The following is a 21,556-nucleotide window of genomic DNA, read 5'->3' on the forward strand; positions in this document are numbered from 1 at the left end:
CATACCGTTGACTTTAACCTTACAGGAACAGCAAGCTAAAAGAAAATGTGGATTTTGAAATGCAGTGGCATTGAAGTAGCAGCAGCTGAAACTAAATTTACAGTAAACAAGCAGTTTGGGTTGCAACTCTGAAAATAATATAGAAATCGATTTTCCATGTGTAATAGCATTTACTTTGTATTAGTATTATTTTAAACATTTGTAATTCTAGCTTGGTGCTCTCAGGGGCAAAGGTTAAAGGTCACTGAACGTTCCCAGCACTGGTAAAAATGCCGGTTTGGATCCGTTCCAGACTTCACATTTTCAGCGTTCATGGATCTAATCAAGGTTTATTCAGCTGGACCAGGAGGAAAATGTTTCTCTGTAAACGCAGCAGAACTATAGATTATCTGTAATATTCACAGAATCCTCCATCAATCAGCTGGAATCAGGAGCAGGTCATTGGTTGAATGTTTAGTGATGTCACTTCCTGCAGTTAGTGAATCCATTTTAAAATAAAATGGCTTCAGTTGAACTGGTTTGGACTTTAGCAGCCGGGTCGGACTCTGGGTCTGGTTTGAGTTTTAGCTAACAGACGGAACTGAGGCGACATAAACCGGATCTTAAAATCTGCTTTTATTTACACTGTAAAACAAAGACGGTCAGCATCAAAGGTTAAAATTCATCAGACAATATTTACAGGATGAAACATTTAAACTGGACCGGTCTGAGTCCAAGACGGATCAGAACTGGTGGAGGTCAGGGGTCAGTGGTCCAGAAAGCTGAAGATGCTCCTCTGAGAGTTCCTGTTGGGTCCAGCGGTTTGGTTCTGTCTGCATGTCCGCTTGGCTGCCGGGCTCACCGCATCCACCTGGCTCCTCTTCCTCACCACCTGAGAGCAGAACCGAACAGAACCTTAGGTCCAACATGTGAGGAGATTGACTCACAGCTAGAACTATGAGGAAACCAAACAGGTTCTTTGTTCCCAACAGAACCAGAACCACTCTATAGCAGGAAAACCCTCATCAGCAGCTGCAGGGCAACAGCTCCCTCTAGTGGTGGAGACTAGGAAGCTGATCTCTGCAGCCGGAGATTCTGCATGTTCTCTCTGGACTCAGGCGGTTTTAACAGAACCAGTTAAATGACAAAATGTAAAACTGATCAAATGAAGTGTGGAAAACAAAAGGTGTGATCACAACAGTTTGTTTTATTGGTAATTTTACAGAATTAAAAGGGGTTGAAAGCATAATGAATTTAGGTGCTGTACCGATTTCCACCACAGGGTGGTGGTGCTTCCCGGGAGCCTGAGTTTTTACAGACACATGGAGGATTAAACTCTAATTCTGTTTACTTACAGGTTATTAGTGTTCACTACGCACATGGCTATGATTTCAATAACGATTTTATCATATAAAATGCATCAACCAGTTTCATGTAGACGATGTATTAAGTGGAAAAAAAGGTTCAACTGTGTTTGCATTTCAGCACTAGCATGTTAGCTGTCCCACTAGCTTAGCGGCTAACTGCTAAAAGCTGCTCCAGTCACTGTTGTAGCAGCCAGTGACTGAAATGTATATTAACACGTTCAATGAGCACAAATATCTGCATTATGCTAAAAGTTCTGAATTTTATGCTAAACAATATGTTGACAGCAGTAGCATTATATGACTTATGTTTCACCCTTGAACCATCTTTAAATTACACTTGAAATCCCAAAACGATACAGCAGTGGTGTCCAAAGTGGGTCCTGCAGGCCCGGCATCCTGCATGTTTTAGTCTCTCCCTGTTTTAACTCACCTGGATCCAATGATGGGTCATTAGAGGCCTGAGCAGAACACTGACCTGCTGAGGAGGCTGTTCCTACCAGCAGGAGAGAATAAAACATGCCGGTGTTCTGTCGATCGGTCACACCTCGTGGTAATGCCCACATCGATGTTACGTTTCTCATAAATCCGTCATACCTGTAGGAGTTTCATTTTGTGTGTTTTTTTCTCAGAAGTTTACAGAAAATAAAAAAATTAAAACAAGAAAAATCCAGTTATTTCCACACGGCGTCCAGAAAGAGGTGATGTTCTGCTTGCAGCTTCGGTCAGCATCCGGCTACTCATCAGCTTTTTAAGGACATACTCTGTGCAGTTTTCTAAAAAAGTATTAAAATATTAAAAAGGTAGATTAGCTATAGGGACTAAATATCCCGACCACACTTGTAGTCAAACAGTGTTTGTAGTAATAGTGACGCTAAACGGGACGAATGTCTTGTTTACAGTTTGGTAACGATATTGGAAACAGCAAAAATCATTTATGTTTTTGATTAACATAGCAGCTTAATGAAATACAATTTACCGTAAACTTCTGAGAAACACACAGGTATGACGGATTCATAAGAAATCTGCTGAGTAAGCAGTATGTGACGTAGCATCGATGTGCCATAAGGTTTGCTGGCAGAACACCGGGCCTCCAGGACCGACTTTGGGCTCTGAACAGTTTCTTTAGATCCCAAAGTTTTATATTTTGTAAAAGTGTAGACCTGTCACAACAACATTTTAATGGACAATAAATTCTTAGAAGTTATTGCAATAATCATGAGACCATTTTTCAAGTAATAAATTGATAATGGTATAATGTTTGCCCTCTCAGATCAATAAACTGATTTTGTACAGAACGCTTCACCCTGGAATGGAAGATGTCAAATATTCAAAATGAAACCAAACAAAACGGAAATAAAAACTTAAATTGGATTCTGAGTTTCTGCAAACAAAGTTGCCTTTCAAAAATATCAGAATGGAAAATGAGCTTATTTATATTTTTCATTAATTTCTTACAGTGACAGGCTTAGAAAATGTTAACATTAAATTTTATTTTACTAAATCTCAGCAGGCTGCAGGTGGCGGTCTACCTGGTCCTGAGCCTCACCTGGTCCTGAGCCTCACCTGGTCCTGAGCCTCACCTGGTTCTGAGCCTCACCTGGTTCTGAGCCTCACCTGGTTCTGAGCGCGCTCTGTTGGCGCCTTGTCAGGCGACAGCGTCTGGAACAGGAATCCTCTGGAGCTCCGGGGGGCCAGCGGGTTCCCCTCAGAGAGGCCGGCCAGCTTCTGCAGCACGGCGGCCGGCTGGCTCAGCAGGGAGCCTCTCCTCACCTGGAAGAGAGCCGGATCACTCAGAGCAGTTGCCGACCCGTCAGAACCGACCCACTCAGACGGTTCTGGAGGACGAGACCCACCTGGACGGGCTGGGAGGGTTTCTGGAACGGGTTCAGAGCTGCTGCAGTCCTCTGGTCCGACTGAGGCGGTTCTGTTAATAACAGGTCAGAGTTAGGTTGTGATCCGATAAACTAGCAGAACCTGGGACCGGGCCGGACCCACCTTTCCTCTGCAGCGTTCTGGCCGTCAGCTTCTTGGCCAGCTTCATGAACTGACTGTCCTCGTCTCCGATCTGCTCGTCCTCTCCGTCCGGTTCCTCTCCTTTCCGAGTTTTCTGCTCCGTCTGAGACAAATGGGTCAGACCCGGTTCCGTCCGCAGCAGAACCGTGATGAAGGTCGGACCTACCTGCTCTCGGAGCCACTGCTCCCTCTCCAGCCGGTCCTTCCTCCTCTGGATCTCTGCCGGGTCCACGTCGTCCTCTTCCTCCCCGTCTTCCTCTCCGTCTGCGGCTGACCCGTCGAACCCGGCATCTGGACCGGACCAGAGGACACACACTGAGGCTCGGTTCAGAGGTTCTGCAGAACCGTCACCAAGTTCTGAGTCAGCAGGTTTTAAAGCGGCTGCTTCAAACAGAACCAGTCCATCTGCTGAGGTCATTACAAAATGGCCGACGTCGTTTTTACGGTCGGATCGTCAATGTTTTTAACTTCAGGACGGTTCTGTCCTAATGGTCCGGTAGACCCGGTCTGATTCAGAACCAGAACTCCATCACCTGTTCCACCTCCAGCTGCTGTGGCTCTGAGTCAAACCAACCTGTTCCCCTCTTGGCCTGTGGGGGCGCTGCACCAAGAACCACTGAAGGAAACGACACCAAAACCTCTGAAGACACTGAGAGCAACTTCCTTCTTCACCAGATGGAAACAAGATGGAGGCGTCAGATTTTAGTGTTGGAGGATTTCTCTTTAGGCTAAAGACCAGGAGCCATTTCTGTTGCTAGCGCTAAGCTAGCATGTTAGCTTTGTTGGATTTACCCAGAATGCCATGCGCTGTGGTCCACTTCCTGTTTGTTTAGCTGCAGATACATCCTTCAAATGAATCAAGTGTTTACAGAATGAATGCTGTTACCACATTTTAGGCAATAAAATAAAAAAATTAGTTTAGAATTGTTATTAGAAATTCGATTATTTGCATCTTTTAATGCATTTCAAATATGGCGTACAAAGACTAAGTGGCTAAATAAAAAATCTGCAGAATGTGCCTAATTTGTCGAGTTAATGAAGTTGGTAGCATCGCTTCTTCACTGAGTGAATCTTCAGCAATTTCAGCTCCAAAAGTCAAAAATTTGAGAATTTTTTTTAAATTTCTCAGTTCAAAAAGTTAGGAAAAAAAAGGTAAAAAAATTTACATCTCAGAAATTTTCTAGAAAAGCTTGGATATTTCTGAGATTTGTCTGAAAATTAAACTTTAAATAAATTTTTGACTCTTGTAGAAAAGAAATGAGGTTTTCCCAGAACATTTCAGTTTTTGTGGAAATTCACTCATTTCTCTCTACAGAGGCGCCGATTCCCATTTACAGATGTTCAGTTGGGATCATTTCTGACCCCGTGTCTCCAGTTTGGACCCGGTTCTGACCCGGTCGGCTCACCGATGTTCTTCCAGCGGAAGCGGCGCGCCCGGCCCGGCCCGTCGGAGTGCAGGTCGCCGTCGGCCAGGTAGCGGTCCTGGTACAGCCTCAGCCGCCGCTTGTCGTCATCCAGGATCTGCTTCCTGTGGGGAGGAAGCCATCAGCCGGACCGTTTCAGAACCGGGTCGGGCTGCGGAACCGGGTCGGCGGCCCGGACTCACATGTGTATCTTGTTGACTTGGTTCTGAAGCTCTTCGTCCGACGGGAGCTCCTCCAGCAGCTCCTCTTCCTCGTACTCGCTGTCTCGGTCGCCCTCCTCATCGTCGCTGCCGATGTCACTTCCTGAGAGCTCCGCCTCCGACTCCACGTAGTCCATCAGCGCCCTGCGACAGAACCGGAACCAGAACCGGGATTTTACAGCAGAACCATCAAACTGAGGTTAGCTTAGCTTAAATAATTTACATTTTCTTCTTCTCTGATCGACGGGGAGCGAAGACGCCCTGCAGCTCCTCCTCTTCCTCACCGACATCATCTTCATCCTCCTCCTCTTCCTCCTGTTCATCCAATCATTCAGCTGATTCAGCTTTTCCAGGAACCAAACATCCAGATTCAGGAAACTTCCTCACCTTTTCACTTTCTACATCCGACAGAAGACGAAACTCGCAGGCCTCCTCTTCCTCCTCCTCCTCTTCCTCAGCCTTCGTCTCTCTTAGTGGGAGGAAACGAAAAGCAGAAGTTTAAGCAACAGATAAACTTCTGTTTAACCGTTTCCTGTCGCTTTCGCCCTGGAAGGAAGTCGGATCGGTCTTTGGTACCTTTCTGCAGCCGGTGAAGTCGAGTCAGCAGAATCTGAAACCAGAACAAACAGAAAAGATCAAATTTTAAAAATCAAAGAAAAAACTAAAAGATTTTATAGTTAAATGTTCCAACAATTAAATATTTCTCAGTACGATGAAAACTTCTGATGCCCCGATCCAGTTCCTGGTCCAGAACCAGAACCCACCTGGGCCGGGGAACCTCCCGGAGCAGAGCGCCATCAGCTCCTCCATGTTGTCCTGCTCTTCCTCCTTCCTCTCCTCCTCTTCCTCAGCGGCGGTCTGCGGGAATGCTCCGGAGCAGAACCCCAGCAGCTCGTCCTGGGCCGGGCCGCTCGGCGCCGACCCGAAGCGGCCCGAACAGAGCTCCAGCAGCGCCCCCATCTGGGCGTCCATGGCGTTCTCGTCCAGGCTGTCCAGCAGCAGCTGCCTCTTGTGGGACGTCCCAGGTCGCGACCCCACGTTCAGGAAGCCGTCAGCGTCCAGCAGCTGGGACTGGACCTCGTCCTCCAGGCAGAACCGGGCCTGGGAGTCCCCGACCAGAACCGGGCCGCTCGCCGCGGCGCCGGGGGACGGCGGTGCGTACAGGTCCTGGGAGTCCTCCACCGGGAGGCAGAGGGACGGCTCCGACAGCCGGCCGGAGCTCTGGTGGGGGAGAACGGGTCGGAACCGGGTCAGAACACACACAGCAGTACGAACTCGGTGAACCAGGGGTCAGAGGTCAGGTCACCTTGGAGGCGGAGCCGAGGATGCTGGGCCGGAAGAAGCAGGGCGACGGGGAGCGCAGGGCGGCGGCGGCGTGGGGCCCGCGGGTCGCGCCGCGCTGCTGGTTGACGGGCTGGTAGGAGGTGAGCATGGAGCCGGGCAGCTCCAGGCTGCTGTTGTGGCTACTGTCCTCCTCTGGGGACACGGAGACACGGACATGAGCCTCACCGGGACCAGGCCGCCGCCGCCACTCAGAGTCACGACAGTCGGAACGGAAAACCGTTTCATGAAATTCTAAATGTTTAAAATCCAACAAACCTTCCATTTCAAATGTTGCTTAAGTTCAGAGCTAGCTGCAGAAGCCGCTTCCTGTGCCAAAATTTTGTTCCCAGAATGCACCTGGCATTGGGTTGGCAACAGAAGCGAGATGAAACTTACCCATGTAAATTTGTCCTGGGTAAATTTACAGACAGGAAAAAGCTAGCTAGGGTGTATTAGCAGCTAGTTAGCATAGCATGAACCGCCTTGAGTCACAGAATGTAATTAAGATGCTGGCGACTGAAACTTTGCCTGACTGAAAGTCCCTGAGAAAAAATAGAAATATTTCTTCTACGACTAAGACGTGCGATTAACTTAAAACCAACTTGGATGTTTTCAAATTAATTCTAGACATTTTAGGTGTTTAAAGGCGGCGCCATGTTGGATTCTGTTCTCCTGACTCACCGGTCTTGCCGGACACGTCGGGTCCAGACTTCCTCAGTCCGTCCCTGGAAGACAGGACAGCCGTCAGGGACGAGTCCCGGCCGGATCGGCGCCGCGGGCCGGATCGGTACCGGATCAAACTCACCCGGTCCGGGAGCAGGAGCTGCCAGGGAACAGCATCAGCGTCCCGTCCATGTGGAAACGGTCCAGAGTCTGAGCGGCAGGAGAAAGGCTGCGGATGCTCTGAGCTGCACTCTCCTCTTCCTCCTTGTCCTCCTCTTCCTCGCCGCCATCACCACCCAGTAAGTCGTCCACATCCTGCCAGTTACACGCCAGTTAAAGAGCCTGAGTTATAGCGACTACAGCAGCAGCTTGTGGGGTCTTCACCTCTTCCTCAGACTCCTCCGTCATATCTTCCTCTTCCTCCTCTTCCTCGTCCCCACAGTCTTCGTTGTCGAGGCGATGAAGCTCGGCTTTTCGCGCTCGCTCCTCCATGCGGCGCTGGGCCATGGCGAGCTGCAGCCGCTGCTTCAGGGTCAGCAGTTTCTCTCCTGCAGAGACGAAAAGAAAACGGAAGTGAAAATCAGAAAAGCGTCAGAACATCACAACGCCATCAGGACCGAGGAACATCGCAACGCGCCAACATGTCGGACCGTCACGTAACCGACCCGGCTTGGTGGCGGCCAGCTCCTCGGCTCCCTCCTTCACGGTGACGGTAACGGACTCTGAGCGCAGCTCCTCCTGGCCAGAGGGGGCGCTGTCTTTACGGATGACGGTGAGCTGAACGGTGCGCTCCACCGGCGGACGAACGGGCGCCTGGACGTGTCGCAGGTAGCGCTCCTTCAGGGCCGCCACTCCTGTTGACCAGCAGATCTGGGTTAGACTGTGATTCTGGACTGACGGTGATCCGGGCCGGTCCGGACCCGGCCGATCCGGTTTCTCACCTGGGTTGCAGTGAGGAAGATCGAGCTGAACAAACGCGCCGTCATCAGGACTCAGCTTGGCCGGCGGTGGTGGGTCCAATCCCAGCTCCTTCAGGCGAGACATTCGGTCCTTCTTTGGTCTAGCTGGTTCTGGTGCAGACGGCGGAACCGGGTCGGACTGAGGTTCTGAGGCTGCTTGGCTCTGTTTTGGTCCACCGTCAGGAAGCGGTTCTGCAGAATCAGCGGCGAGAGATTCCTGCAGAGTTTCTGAGAGCAGCAGCATCGGACCGGACTCCGGTTCTGGTTCCTCTGCAGGGAGGTTCTGCTGCTGTGGGGAGGAGGCGGCTGCAGGCGCAGGTAATGACTGGATCTGATTGGATGAGAGGTCCGGGGAGGGCGGGGCATCCTGCTGGGTGGGCGGAGCCAACGGCATCTCCAGCATCAGCTCTGAATATCTGGAAGATCTGAGGAAAAATTAAATGTTCAATGATTGATGAGTTGATCAGGTAATCAGTACCCGAGTTGAACTCCAAAGAAATTACTTTTGAGAAATTTCTTGGGTACTTTACCAACTCTGGTCAGAGGTCAGAGGTCAGGTTTAGAGGTAAGGTTTCAGCTGGTAATGACTCAAGTAAAAGTAAAACGTCCAAGAAAGAAAGAAGAAAGTTTGTCAAGTCATCACTTAACAGAGCCTGCAGGTGAGCGTCTGAGTCTCTCTCTGTGTGTGTGTGTGTGTGTGTTTACTTGAGCAGGGCCATGGCGGGCCCCTGGGGCCGGGCCCGCCTCCTGTAGAACTGCTGGATGGTTTTGGGTTCGGGGATGTGGTACGGCAGGCCGAGGCTGGACTCTGTGGAGACGGAGAACAGGGTGAGTCTTCAGGACGTCGCTGCCATTCACTGCTGATGGCGGCGGCACTGATGGCGGCGGCACTGATGGCGGCGGCGAACCTCGGACCAGACGCTGCGACTCGCTGTGCAGCTGCTTCATGGCCTCCCTGCTGGCGCGAGCCGCTCTCCTCTCCTGCAGACGGAACAAGAACAACGTTTCAGCGCTCGGCTCAGCTTCCTGAAGTGTTGCTGCGCTGTAGCGTCACGGACCGCGCGGCGGGGTTTCTCTGGAGCCTCTTCATCCTCCTCCTCTTCCTCCTGCAGTCAGAGCGAAGCCTCAGTCAGAGGAACCAGAAACAAAATGCAGCAGCGGGAGGAGCAGAGCTCCGGCTTCTACCTCCTGGTTTCTCATCTTCATCCTGACTGCAGCTCTGATGGCGTCCAGAGACTCTTCCTCTTCCTCTTCATCGTCAGCCAGGCCGGTGTCGAACAGGTCCGGGTCTCCCAGAGGACAGCCGCTGTCGTTCAGAACCACAGGAAGCGCTCCATCCTGAAGAGACCAGATTAAAATGATTCTTTCCATCCGAACGCTGGAACCTGTTCAGGATGAAGACTCACCTCCTCTTCCTCACAGAACCGCTCCGCTTTCTTCTTCTTCTTCAGTTTCTCCATCGCTTTGCTGCGTTGTTTCTTCTTCTCATGATTTCTCTGACTCTTCTCCCTCTTCTTCACATCCTCCTCTTCCTCGCCGTCATCAGGAGCCTGGCTGATCGTCCTGCTGCTCCGCCTCCCCTCCTCAGGCTCCGCCTCCTCGCCGCTGGAGGCAGGCGACCTCTGACCCCCAACCACAGCCACGCTCTTCTCTGCTGCCACCTCCTCTTCCTCGCTGTCTATGATGGCGTTTCGCCGAGGCTTCCTGTGAGCTGCGACGTCTTCATCGTCTGAATCTGAAAAACAAACTGGGCCGTTCAGAACCAGAACCTTTACTAAAAGACACAGAGCAGTAATGAAGCCAAAACTACACAAAAATATAAACATTTCAGATTAAAAAAACCTTCATCTGTAAACCTGTGCTACCAGAACTCCATTAGTTTCAGTTTCTGTACCTGGAACGGCGTTTCTTGTGTCAGCCGTCGTCATGGTAACCGCCGGTGAACCCATCCCGCTGTCGGAGTCGCTGTCCGGTGTCGTCTGGGCCGCGGCTGGCGGCGCTTCGGCCTGAAAACAACGAGACGGCTTCACTAGAGAGGAGAAGCAGAACAGAAAACCTTCCACAAGCCGCAGGTACCATTTACAGCAAGGGTGCTCAAAGTGGGGCTCGGGGGCCATTAGCGGCCCCTGGACTGGTTTAGTGCGGCGCCCCAAACACAATTCAAGAATAAAATACAACAAAACTATGACTAAAATCTAAATTTACTTACAAAAATGTTGGATGCAACACAAAGTGATGGTCTGGTTTCCTCTGTTGTCATGGTAACCAGGATCACATCTACTCATCAACTTATAGGCAGAAACTTTATTAATCCCTTTGGGAATTTACCGTCTAAATTACACCTTTGTGCTCCAGAAACTGATTTTCACTGCTGGGTTAGAAGTTGGCTGAATGCAGGAAGTGTTTCTGATGAAGATCCTGATTTATTGCCGAGAATTGATGAAATATTTGATCAGTTTTCTTCAATTGAATCCAAAAATAAACAAACTGGATGCATTTCATTTCATAAAGAAAAAACATTTCAAGTTTTGGATCTTTGATCCCGTTCTAAAAAAAGAAATGAATAAAAAAATCATTCAAAAAAAAAAGTTCACGCTTAGTTTACTGTTGAGAGGGTTTAAAAAAAATGTTTTAAAAATAATATTTTTTTGGCCTACAAGTACTTTCAAGTTACAATTTTGGCCCATGTGACTAAAAGTTTGGACATCCTTGCTCTACACTACACACATCACTGAAATCACTTTTTTTTAAATTATTAATTAAATGTATCAAAACTTTAATTTTCACACTTTGATCAAAACTTGTTTGGTTCACGTTAAGTAAATGGCCTGTTTTATGAAGATCACCAGTGAATCTTCTGTTTTTATTTATGGTTTATGATTAAAGTAAAGTGCTCCCAGGTGAGTTTGTGTGTTCAGGTTGCCTTTAGCCTGGATGTGGGATGTGACCTGAATGACCTCACAGAAAACAAAGCCTCACTGAAACCTGCATCCATCCAGAACCAGAGGGAGGCCATTTTACAGCTCAGACCATCCAGAGTACCAGCTGGGTAGCCCGGGTTCGGTTCTGTAAGGCGGGTTTCTGTTTAAATCCAGGCCGAGCTGCAGCTGTGGCGCCTGGAAGCAAACAATGAAGCATCATGGCTTCATTCCTCCTAAACTTTACTCCTGGAAACGGCCTCAAACTGAACACACTGCGGTCCATCTCCTGCTCTCCGACCCCAGGTTGCTGAACCATGAGGTGTTAGCAGCGGATAAACAAGTTAAAGTCCATTTTAACATGAATCTTAATGGACAAAACACAGGCCTCAGTCCAGCCCTTCCTATACCACAGGCTAACCTAGCTCCCAAGCTAAGCAGCTAGCTCTCTGCTCATTTTAACATCACAGTTCAGAACCTAAAAACACACAAATAGAGCCGGAACCAGGAGTTAGAACCACAGAAACCCGGTAGGCCCACTTATAAACCCGGTTCTTTACCTGCTGCTGGGACACAACCAGGCTCATCTCAGTTCGGACGGCTCCTCCGGATTAAATCCCGCTCAGTCGAACCGACGCTGAAAGTACCGCTTCTGTGACACCACCGAGTAAAGAACTTGCTTTGATCTTTAGGTCCACATTCAGGCCCAAATTACCCGGTTCCCCGCACACAGCTCCTCTTCCTCCCGCCTGACCCGCTCTCACGTAGAGCAGTTTGAGCTTTGGCGCGTCGTGACAGCTGGAGCTCCGCTTCTATCAGAGAGCTGCCAATCAACCGCTACTCCTCCAGCCATTGGTCCGTTCTGGACTCTTGGATCCGCCCACCGTGACGACACAACCCAGGGAGGGAATAAAAACAGCAGCAGCAGCGCGAAAACCGTAAGAAAGAAATATTATTTCCTTAATTTAATAATGTTTTAAAACTATTTTACCATCATTTATTTTATGTCTATTTATGCTAATTTAATTTTATTAGTGTTGCAATCGCATTTATGTGTTATAGCTTCGTTAAATGCATAATTATTGGTGTATTGGTACAGTTACTATGAACGTTTTGCTATGTTACTGTCAGCTTTAAAGCTGTCATTTTAATAACCAGCTGACCAGCATTATTTTTTAAGATGAGAAACTTTTAGTCATTATGAAAACTGAGTTGAAAAGAGACACTTGCAGTTGAAGATATGTGAGAGAATAAACTAAGTGATAACTGGAGCAAACATCAATGTCATAGATGTACTTATTGGTATGACGTGGGACTTGTACTGTGACTTCAACAGCGTAATCAAATGGTTAAATTCTAGTTTGATGCTTTAGTTGTTATTTATAAATTGTACATCATTTTACTTTCTCTTTTTAATTTTTTTTTAATATTTTGATTTTTGTTGTGTTGGTTGCTGTTTTGCAACTTTATGTGAAAGCCTTACATTTATGTAGCCTATTTATATTTTACGATATTTTTTATTTGTTTTATTTTATAAAGTTTTATCTTTATCCATAATTTATTTTTTTCTCAGATATTTTCATTCAGTTTTGGACTAGTCTTTGCTGCAGACCATTTTCAGAATAAATATGCATTAGCTGAAGTCACATAACATTGACCTACCGATGATTGAAGCTTCAAAAGGCTTTTAAACTCAAATGAATGGTTTCTTAACATTAATTTTTGTGGCTTCCACACATTATTATCTATCTTATTGTTTTGTTTATGTTTAACAGTATATATATATATATATATATATATATATATATATATATATATATATATATATATATATATATATATATATTTTGTTTTTTTTTGTTTTTGTTTTAAACTAAAGTTCATATTTCACAAAATGGATCATGTTTTGATATTTATGTTGTGATATAAGAATCAGACTGATAAATTGATCATTGATAGGTTACTAAAGGAAACTGAAGATTATATTTGGCTTGAATTTAAAATTTTAATCTTAGTTACAATTTTTAATTCTTTTATGTAAAACTTGAGTGTTTGACATATTAAATTCTTAAGCAAAAACGTAAAGGTTGCTATTATCTATTAGCTTTTCTTTTGATAAGATGTAAAGTTATTTAGTTAAATAACCAAGTACTTCTATATTTAATGTCAAATTAATTATTTAAATACTGAGTGTCTGCATTTTGACATATGGTTTCTTTCTTCATTTTTAATAGCGTTTGGGAAGCCACGTTTTGGTACATTACAGCCACCTACTGGAATAGATTGAGGACGCTAAACAGATTTATAAACTAAACTAAACTAATCTAAACTAAACTAAAAAGTAAATACAATAAAAATAAAATAAAAAACAAACACTGAAGAACTTCTGAAGAGAAATCTTCAGAAGTTCGTTTACATGCTGTCTTTTATCATCAAGTGGTGTTTTTAAAAGTGCGCTACACCCTCTTTGCGCATGCGTACAATCGGCTGTGGGACTGCTAAGGGCACATGCGCAGCTCAAAATCCCCAGCAGTACCAACGGTGAGTCCGTCAGCAGCAGCCTTCAGAGCGTCCATCTCCAGTTTCCTTTAATCAGACACCAACAGCTTCGACATACCGCCCCCAATTTCAGCCTCGGTACGGAGCCGCCAGGCCGGGACAGAGACGGAGAGAGAGGCCTCGGCCATGGAAGCGCTCGGACCAGGTAAGACTCGTCCCACACCGCTGAGCAGCGGGCGAAGTGCGGGAGGCGTGTGTGGAGGCGGCGCGCTTCACTGGGGGCCGAGGCTGTCGTGAGGCCTCCACGGAGATCCCACCGAGGCCCGGACCATGGTCCCCGAGAGTGTTAGTGTGAGGTGGGGGGTGTAAATCTACCTGTGTGGGGGGTCTGAGTGTATTTAGAGCGGGTCTCTGCTGGTATTGTGTGTCGGAGGGGATTTAACTGGGACCTTCCTTCCTTCCTTCCTTCCTCCTTCACGCTGTGTTTACGCTGCTGTTTATTCTGCCTCGCAGCTTCACGCTCATTCTTTTCCTCTCAAAATGTCGTCGAAATCCGCCTGAAAACCCAGAAATCTCCTCACCGCCGTAAGCGCCTGCTTGCCTGGAGCCGAGCTCTCAGCGATGGGCGGAAAAACAAAATGAAAGCTGCTTTAAAAACACAACGCGTTTCGGTGGTTGAGCGAGCCAGCGTGCGGGGTTCTTCGGGCTCGTTGTTTTCGGTTTTTCTGCGGGGCTGTCATCGGTTCACGCGCTTCTCCTTGAGCCGCAGCCACGCGCTCAGCGGCGGTGGACGGATGGCGCTTTTATTGATCCCATCTGCGGCCAGCTCCATCATATTCATCTCCTCTTATATGATAACAAAGACACAGCCTGCCGAGAACACGGCCCGGACACGCACTTTCTGCGCCCAGATGCGGTGATTGTGCTTGGAAATCCATTTCATGACCGACCAAATGTGATCACATTTATCAGCCTGGGAGATAAATGAAGAATCTGGTGTTTTTAGTGGCTTTATGTGCTGCTGGTGGGCAGCAGCGCTGCGCAACCATCCACAGGTGTGTTGTATGGAAAACCAGAACTGCCAAAAATTCAGATTCGCATCATTAAATAAACATAGGTGATTAATACATCTTAATATTTTAAGTGGAATTAAAATTTTCACTTTTTTTGTTTACCTTGCTGCTATATCTGATTATTCAGAAGAGAATATTTATATCCTATTATGGTGCAGACTGATGAAGTTTCTCAGACTGACAGTTTTCTTTCCCTACAAGTTAAAACGACTCAATATCTGCTTGATGAACTAATTTAAAGCACCAAATATTTTTTTCCATTGATGTCAAACAGGAAAAAAACATTTAAACATATCAAATAATTTAATTTGTAACATCATTTTTGTTTTAGTTTTAAAAAGTAATTTTAACAAGCCGCAGGTACCGTTTACAGCAAGGGTGTTCAAAGTGGGGCATGGGGGCCATTAACGGCCCCTAGACTGATTTAATGCGGCCCCCCAAACACAATTCAAGAATAAAATACAGAGGTTTAACTAAAGCTGTATTGCCATGATGTGGTTTGTAAATTATATTTATGGAGTGTTTTTGTGGAAATCCAGATTAGAAATGCAGAGACAGCTGTCCAGTGTTTGGTGAGGTGTTGACTGAACAGGTAAATGTCTGGGGTTAAACCCGATCTCTGCCTGCAGACTCAACAGAAGTGTTTGAAAAGAGGAAGTTTGGGGGTGTTGTTTCAGCTAATTCTGGGTCTTTTTCTGCAGAACAGAGGAGGCCGAGTGCTGGAATGACTCACAGAAAGCTCAGCAACAAGTGAAATGAGGACATTTGTTTCTAGTTTATGGAAAACCAGAATGATTTGGGATATATTATATTATATTAAGAGCTGCAGGTTGTTAGAGCATCTTGTCTGGTGATAATAATGCTAAATATTGCTATGATGACATTTTCCTTCTCACCTGTGTTTCCATCACTGTGTGACCTTTAACCTTTTGGGTAATGTCATCTCCTGCAGCCCATCAGTCCAACTGACTAAATATTACGTTGGCATTAAAAATGCAGTTGATTTAATCAGAATTGTATGAATATTTAAATCGGTGGTGTCCAAACTTTTAGTCCCCAGGTCCAAAACTGACTAATTTAAACTAACAGGCTACAAAAAACATTAAACTACAGATGAAAAATTAGTTTGATTTTTGTTGTTGTTGTTTTACCAATAATAATCAACATTTTTATGAAATCTAAAGATGCAAAACACAAAAAAGAAAAGCAGACATTTTCCAACTTTTTGTGGTCATCAGCTGTTTTCATTTTTGTTGGCCAAATTTTTACCGTTCTTGACTTGTGGTTGAAGGGCCGATTAAATTAATTTAAGGGCCATATGTTGAACACCCTGATCTAAATAATACACATTTGTGTCTAAATTATTGTTGAAAATGAGAATTTGTGTTTTACCTGGACTTTCCGGCTGCTCCGTGTTGTTCTCTGTGTTGGACTGTTTCTGCTGTGAAGCGGTGAAGCGGTGGAGTCATGGAGGTCTGGTGGAGACGGACAGAAATGATTCACTGCAGGAAACAAACAGGAACCGGGTTCAGACTCCACTAGGATCAAGTTCAGCTTCATCTGCTACATTTCCAACACACTGAAGGCCAGTTTATAGCAACATAATTAATCATCTGTGGTCTAGTTAAAGTAAAAGTTTTGGTTTTAATTTTTTTCTTTTTTCTGAGCTGTTCATCTAGTTCCTGCAGGAAAGTTAAATTAAAGCATGTTTGGTTTTGTTTTCAGGATAAACGAATCTTCCATCATTAGTGTAAGAACCAGTTTGTTTGTTTTTAGATGAGCTGAGAGTTTTTATCGTTTCATAACCAGCCACTTCTCAGCGTTGTTGTCTGAATCTGAGTTTGTTTAATGTCTGAAATAAAATCAGAAGCAGGAATTCCAGCATCTCCAGTCACCGAAAGCATCAGGAAGCAGAACTGTAATCTGAGTTTAGACAATAAATATCAATAATATATTAATTACTGCATTTACTATGTACAAAACTCCTGCCTCAATTATAATCCAGTTGGGCTGAAACAGTGGGATTAGTGGTAATTAATCAATTTATGATTTAATCGTCAACTAATTTAGTAATCTATAAATTAACTGGAGTATAGAGACTCTTAAGAATGAGCTATAAGAACATCCAGAACAGAAATTAACCCAAAACTGCACAAAATCTATAAAGGTTTAGCATTTAAGATAAAAACCTTCTTGATCTGTAAATCTCTAGTGGTAGTTTTAGCTTCACCTGGTTAACATTCTGCAGATAAATCTATCAATCACCTTTTTTTCTCCCTAATAAATTATTAATCTGTTAATCAATAAATGAATCCCAGATCAGCTGTACTCTGCATTGATGTTGAGTCCAGCAGAAAGCCCTGAGCTTTTCACACGTTGATTCATCCAGAAAGGCAACACTAAAAAATGTTGTTTCCTGCTAGGTAAGGAAATGCAACAACTTATTTAAAAAAATCAATAGATTTGTTTGCATTTTTATCTATTTTATAAAATAAGATTAAGTTGTTACATTAAAAATCTGCAAAATGTTCCAGTTTTGTTTTAATTCAGTTAATCTTCAGAGTTATTGATTACTGAAACTATCAATAGCTGCAGCCGTAAAATCCTGCAGAATCTTAATGAAATAATTTAGGTTCAACTGACCTTCAGCCTGCAGGCAGGAAGTTACATCACAATGAAAGGGGACTGGAGGGGAAAACCTGCAGGGAGGGAAGGCAGATTGTTCTGGGCTTTGATTAGTTTCACCAACAGAAGAAACGAGGAATAGAGGTGAAGATCTGCAGTCCAGGTTTCTGCAGATGTTCAGTCTGATTGCCACTGGGGATCTGAGCTGGCGGCCTCTGGTTGCCATGGGCAGCCGGGCGTTAGGCAGTTGGGGCCCCTCCGCGGTCCGGCCCCTCTGTGGTCCAGTATACTCGATATATCGCGATATTTTCAATTTACGGTAGTTAAAATGGCTATATCGCAACTGTTGAGTATAAATTGTCGTTCAAATAATAAACTTTCGCCGTCAAATTCACTGCGAGTTTGGTTTACCCGACAGCCTATGAATGCACCACTAGTCCCTCGCCCCTCCCAACCTGAACATTTTCTACCAATCACACTGCGGAGAAAACAAACATGGGGACGGCGAGAGTTTGAGGCGATGAATGAGACTGAAACTGAAGAGGAATCAGATGAACTAGTCTAGTTCCGAACAGAATCAATAACTTGGCAGTAGTTTGGATTTTATATGGAGGATGTCGAACAAAATGAGGTAATTTGCGAAACATGTTATAAAACTATTGCGGCAAAAGGCTGAACCACAGATTTAATTCACCACCTAATCAGACTATTTTTTTACATGCCGTTCATAACCGGTAGAACTAGACCGTTAAAGTGAAACCTGGAGACTTGGTAGGATCCACTTAGTGCTATGCAGTGGGAAAAATAGCCACACTGACACAGCGGTGGTAGATTAGCCACCGCTGCTATTAGCCATGCTAACACAGCGGTGGTAGATTAGCCACCGCTGCTATTAGCCATGCTAACACAGCTGTGACTGATTAGCTAATTTACTAATGATCTGTCAGTTAGTATGTAGGCCGCCCTTTTTATTTTTAAGCTGAACCAAAACACACCTTATTCCACAGCACATCTATTTAAGTTTGTCAAAGTCAAGCATAACTGACCTACTTCCCTCTCCCTCGCTATTTTTTCTAACTTATTTCTCACCTTGTTATCTAGTCATAGTGTAGATAGTTCATAGCAAAACACTGCATTCCTTTTTATATGGGCTTATATTTAAGTCTAGCAGAGAAATGGAGGCGGGAACCTGCGTGGGTGACATCCTGGTACCAGGAGTCCAGTTTAAAATAACATTGGAGCTCATGTAAGGATATCGTGATATATATCATGTATCGTGATATAGCAAAAATATATCAGGATATTAGATATTCCTCATATCCCCCAACCCTAGTTGGAAGTACCCAACTCTTAAGATGTCACACTAACAGACTTCACCAACAGGATGGTTAGGACACTAACTGGGCAGTTAAGATGCTAATGGGGCGGTTAGGACATGTGGGTCACTGGGCCTCCATTCAGCTCAGGGATGGAGTTGTCCCCAACGATGCCAGGTTTGCTTGGGTCACCTGTCCTGAGGACGAGATGAGGCCCTGGTTGCTTCTCCCACTCTTCTCTTAAGGCTCGCCTATGTCCTCCAATGACTGTCCCTCTTGTTCCAGGGACGTTTCTGTGTTTGTGGATCCATCTGAGTCTGGACCGGTTGGATTAGCTGATCTGATGGAGAGGTTCTGGTTCCCCTGAACACACTGCCTGGATGTCGGGCTGTGTTTTCTAACACCGACGTCTTCACACCTTCTGCAGCCTCCGGCGGGGCGTTGCCGTCGGTAACGAGGTTCTGCAGCCTCCGGCGGGCGTTGCCGTCGGTGACGAGGTTCTGCAGCCTCCGGCGGGCGTTGCCGTCGGTGACGAGGTTCTGCAGCCTCCGGCGGGGCGTTGCCGTCGGTAACCCAGCCAGTTGGATGGAGTGGTCTGAATCATCAGACGTTTTGGGTCATGACAGAACCCATCGGCTGGCGTCATCTCTGAGGTTGGAGTGCAGACGGGTCGGTCCAGAGGAGGGGGTGATGGGGATCGGGGACGGCGTGGGGGGGGCAGCGGCGTGTTCTCAGAGCGGCGCGAGGCTCCTGATTGTCTGTGCTCTCGCGCTTCACTGACTAACTGGAGCGTCATGTTTGGGTTCAGGACCCCCGTGTCCCCTGGCCTCCATCGCTCCGCTCCTCGTAGCCGGCAGCCTTTCTGGGTCGTTTCTGCTAATCAGGAGGTTTGGTTGATGTAACGGAGCGGCGTTGGTTCTGAACCTGGACCCTCCTTCAGATCTGCTCTTCAGCCACTAAATTCACGAAAATGTTTGAAATCCACCAGATCTTATTATTATTGCTCAGTGAAGCCATGATGGGAAGCTGCAACCCCCCATGTGAACACGGGGTGTAAAGTTCAGGGGTGTACTTTCTTTCCAGAGCAGCCATGCCAACGGTAATCCCTCCATCTGGCCGTCTGATGGGGCCCGCTTTGTTCCCCATGGGGGCTAAGGGGATGTGTCTGGGTGGAGCTGGGGGGCGGCGCATAACTGGAGGTCGTTGTTTCTCCGCCCTCTCCTTGACCTCTGGAGGTCAGAGGTCAGAGCTGACTGTCTTCCTTCTTCTGGGGTTCTGAAGCTCAGTTCTGTTTGGGTCGCCGAAAAGTTCAGGGGTCGCTGGAAAAGCCAGAACTCTTTCCAATCTGTGTATTTTTCTACAGTTTACATTAAAATAATTATAAAAATATCCACTTTAGCTCCATTCTGACCAGATAGGCTGAGCTTCAGAGCGATTCAGCTGCTGAGAGCGACTCCGACGTTTCCATGTGAATTTAGATTAAACTTTTAAAATGTCACAAAGAAGAAAAAATAAAATTTGAGTTAGTCGTGTTTCCTTCTCCTGGTGTGGAGAGAATCAACCAGGCAGCGCAGAACATGATGTTATCAGATGACGCTACGCATGGCTGTAATAAACAGGAAGTGGAGGTTGCTAACTAGCATGGAGCAGAGACGGCCCTCGGTTTGGTTCCCCTGGTCAGGCTCCGGCCCAGCAGTGGGTGGGATCGTTCACTACATCAGAACTTATCTAGTAAATCCGTTTCCATCGCTCCTTTAGCATTAACTCTTTGTCCTGAAAACCAAAATCCGCCTCCAGCGAACATAGAAACTGTTTTGTGAAATTGAGAAAGTTATTTTGAATTTTGATGTTTCTATAAATATTTTTATAATGCATTACTTCAAACTGTGAATAAAGAAATGTCTACTTCTGGGGGTTGTCACTGGTTCTTCTTCTGGACTGGATTCATGATGATGAAACTAAAATGAATAAATTTCCTCTCAGCATCGACATGTTTGTCTTATTTCCATTTTGCTCATTGTTGGAACTTAACGTCTCTCCATTCTGCTTATTGTACTGCGTTGTCTATTTCATTATTGATTATTGATGTGGCGTTTATCCGTAAGCTGGTTTTACCTAGAGAAACTTTAAAGAGGAAGTAAAACGGAGCAGAGCCTGCTGCTGGCAGGGCTCTGTCTGTTTCTGTAACTGTAGATGTTGTTGTGTCGTTGGAACCCATCTGACCTCCTGACCTCCTGTCCCCACAGGCCCGCCTGCCCCCACCTCTCTCTTCCAGCCTCCACGGCGTCCCGGCCTTGGCACGGTGGGGAAACCCATCCGGCTCCTCGCCAACCACTTCCAGGTTCAGATACCCAAGATTGACGTCTACCACTATGACATCGAGATCAAGCCGGAGAAACGCCCCCGGCGGGTCAACAGGTGGGTGACGGCTCGCCCAGGCCCAGCCCGGCTCGGCCCGGCCCGGCTCTGTGGTGATGTTCTGTCCGTCTTGCAGGGAGGTGGTGGACACCATGGTGCGGCACTTTAAGATGCAGATCTTTGGGGACCGGCAGCCGGGCTACGACGGGAAGAGGAACATGTACACGGCTCATCCGCTGCCGATCGGCAGAGACAGGGTGGGTGTCTGACCTTTGAACCCTCTACCTCTCGACGGCACTGGCGTGTTGACGGTTCTTGTCCGCCCCTAGGTGGACCTGGAGGTGACCCTGCCGGGCGAGGGGAAGGACCAGACCTTCAAGGTGTCCCTGCAGTGGGTGTCAGTGGTGAGCCTGCAGATGCTGCTGGAGGCGCTGTCGGGTCACCTGAACGAGGTTCCCGAGGACTCGGTCCAGGCGCTGGACGTCATCACACGGCACCTGCCCTCCATGAGGTAACCGGGCCCTGCAGGCCCACACAGAACCACGTGGTACCGTGACTAATAAAACCTTCATCTACACAGATATATTTTAGTTCTGAGAGCAGCTTCTATCTGGATCCCTCAAGCATTCAGATGATGATTGAAAAATCCTTCAATCTCCATGGTAACCATTCAGCTGCTAAACGTCTGGATTGGCTTAGCCCCGCCTTCAAGGCGTAGCTCCTCCCCCCAGCCCCCCGGCAAACAGCTGCTGAGCTCATTACAGGAGCTGCTGCTCAGAGCGACGCTGGTGAAAACATTAAAGGGTTAATAGAGGAGCCATGTTGGGACGACTTCCTGG

General features: G+C 46.5%; 2 protein-coding genes across 7 annotated transcripts in view; one reads left to right on the top strand and one right to left on the bottom strand.

The window, feature by feature from the left end:
- Nucleotides 1-595: 595 nt before the first annotated feature.
- On the bottom strand, nucleotides 596-11,709 carry clspn (claspin). Of its 3 annotated transcripts, none has more exons than XM_015054433.1 (24): nucleotides 11,407-11,709; nucleotides 9,823-9,934; nucleotides 9,590-9,675; nucleotides 9,114-9,266; nucleotides 8,987-9,034; nucleotides 8,837-8,909; nucleotides 8,634-8,736; nucleotides 7,911-8,353; nucleotides 7,635-7,823; nucleotides 7,354-7,517; nucleotides 7,112-7,284; nucleotides 6,988-7,031; nucleotides 6,290-6,459; nucleotides 5,748-6,204; nucleotides 5,560-5,593; nucleotides 5,371-5,452; nucleotides 5,207-5,298; nucleotides 4,966-5,127; nucleotides 4,766-4,887; nucleotides 3,526-3,650; nucleotides 3,342-3,462; nucleotides 3,200-3,270; nucleotides 2,961-3,116; nucleotides 596-871 (listed from the first exon to the last, which is right to left on the bottom strand). In XM_015054433.1, exons 1-24 carry the CDS (start codon nucleotides 11,431-11,433, stop codon nucleotides 746-748), a joined length of 3,333 nt encoding a protein of 1,110 aa, XP_014909919.1. In that variant the 5' UTR covers nucleotides 11,434-11,709; the 3' UTR covers nucleotides 596-745. The 3 variants fall into 3 exon arrangements, with proteins under 3 accessions (XP_014909919.1, XP_014909917.1, XP_014909918.1); XM_015054431.1 differs by having other exon boundaries at nucleotides 9,335-9,675; XM_015054432.1 differs by having other exon boundaries at nucleotides 9,335-9,663; nucleotides 11,407-11,707.
- A 1,614-nt stretch (nucleotides 11,710-13,323) lies between these two features.
- Nucleotides 13,324-21,556, top strand: part of ago4 (argonaute RISC component 4) — a 25,544-nt gene continuing 17,311 nt past the window's right edge. For 2 of the 4 annotated variants that reach the window (XM_015054434.1, XM_015054437.1), the window contains exons 1-4: nucleotides 13,532-13,550; nucleotides 20,606-20,777; nucleotides 20,854-20,974; nucleotides 21,047-21,228. In XM_015054434.1, the coding sequence (XP_014909920.1) occupies nucleotides 13,532-13,550; nucleotides 20,606-20,777; nucleotides 20,854-20,974; nucleotides 21,047-21,228 (494 nt within the window). Of the gene's footprint in view, nucleotides 13,551-20,605; nucleotides 20,778-20,853; nucleotides 20,975-21,046; nucleotides 21,229-21,556 lie in introns of all 4 variants that reach the window. The other 2 variants (XM_015054435.1, XM_015054436.1) reach the window with 2 other exon arrangements.

Source organism: Poecilia latipinna, unplaced genomic scaffold, assembly GCF_001443285.1.
Source record: "Poecilia latipinna isolate Pla-1442-1.1 unplaced genomic scaffold, P_latipinna-1.0 Scaffold1252, whole genome shotgun sequence".
Classification (NCBI taxonomy): Eukaryota; Metazoa; Chordata; class Actinopteri; order Cyprinodontiformes; family Poeciliidae; genus Poecilia; species Poecilia latipinna.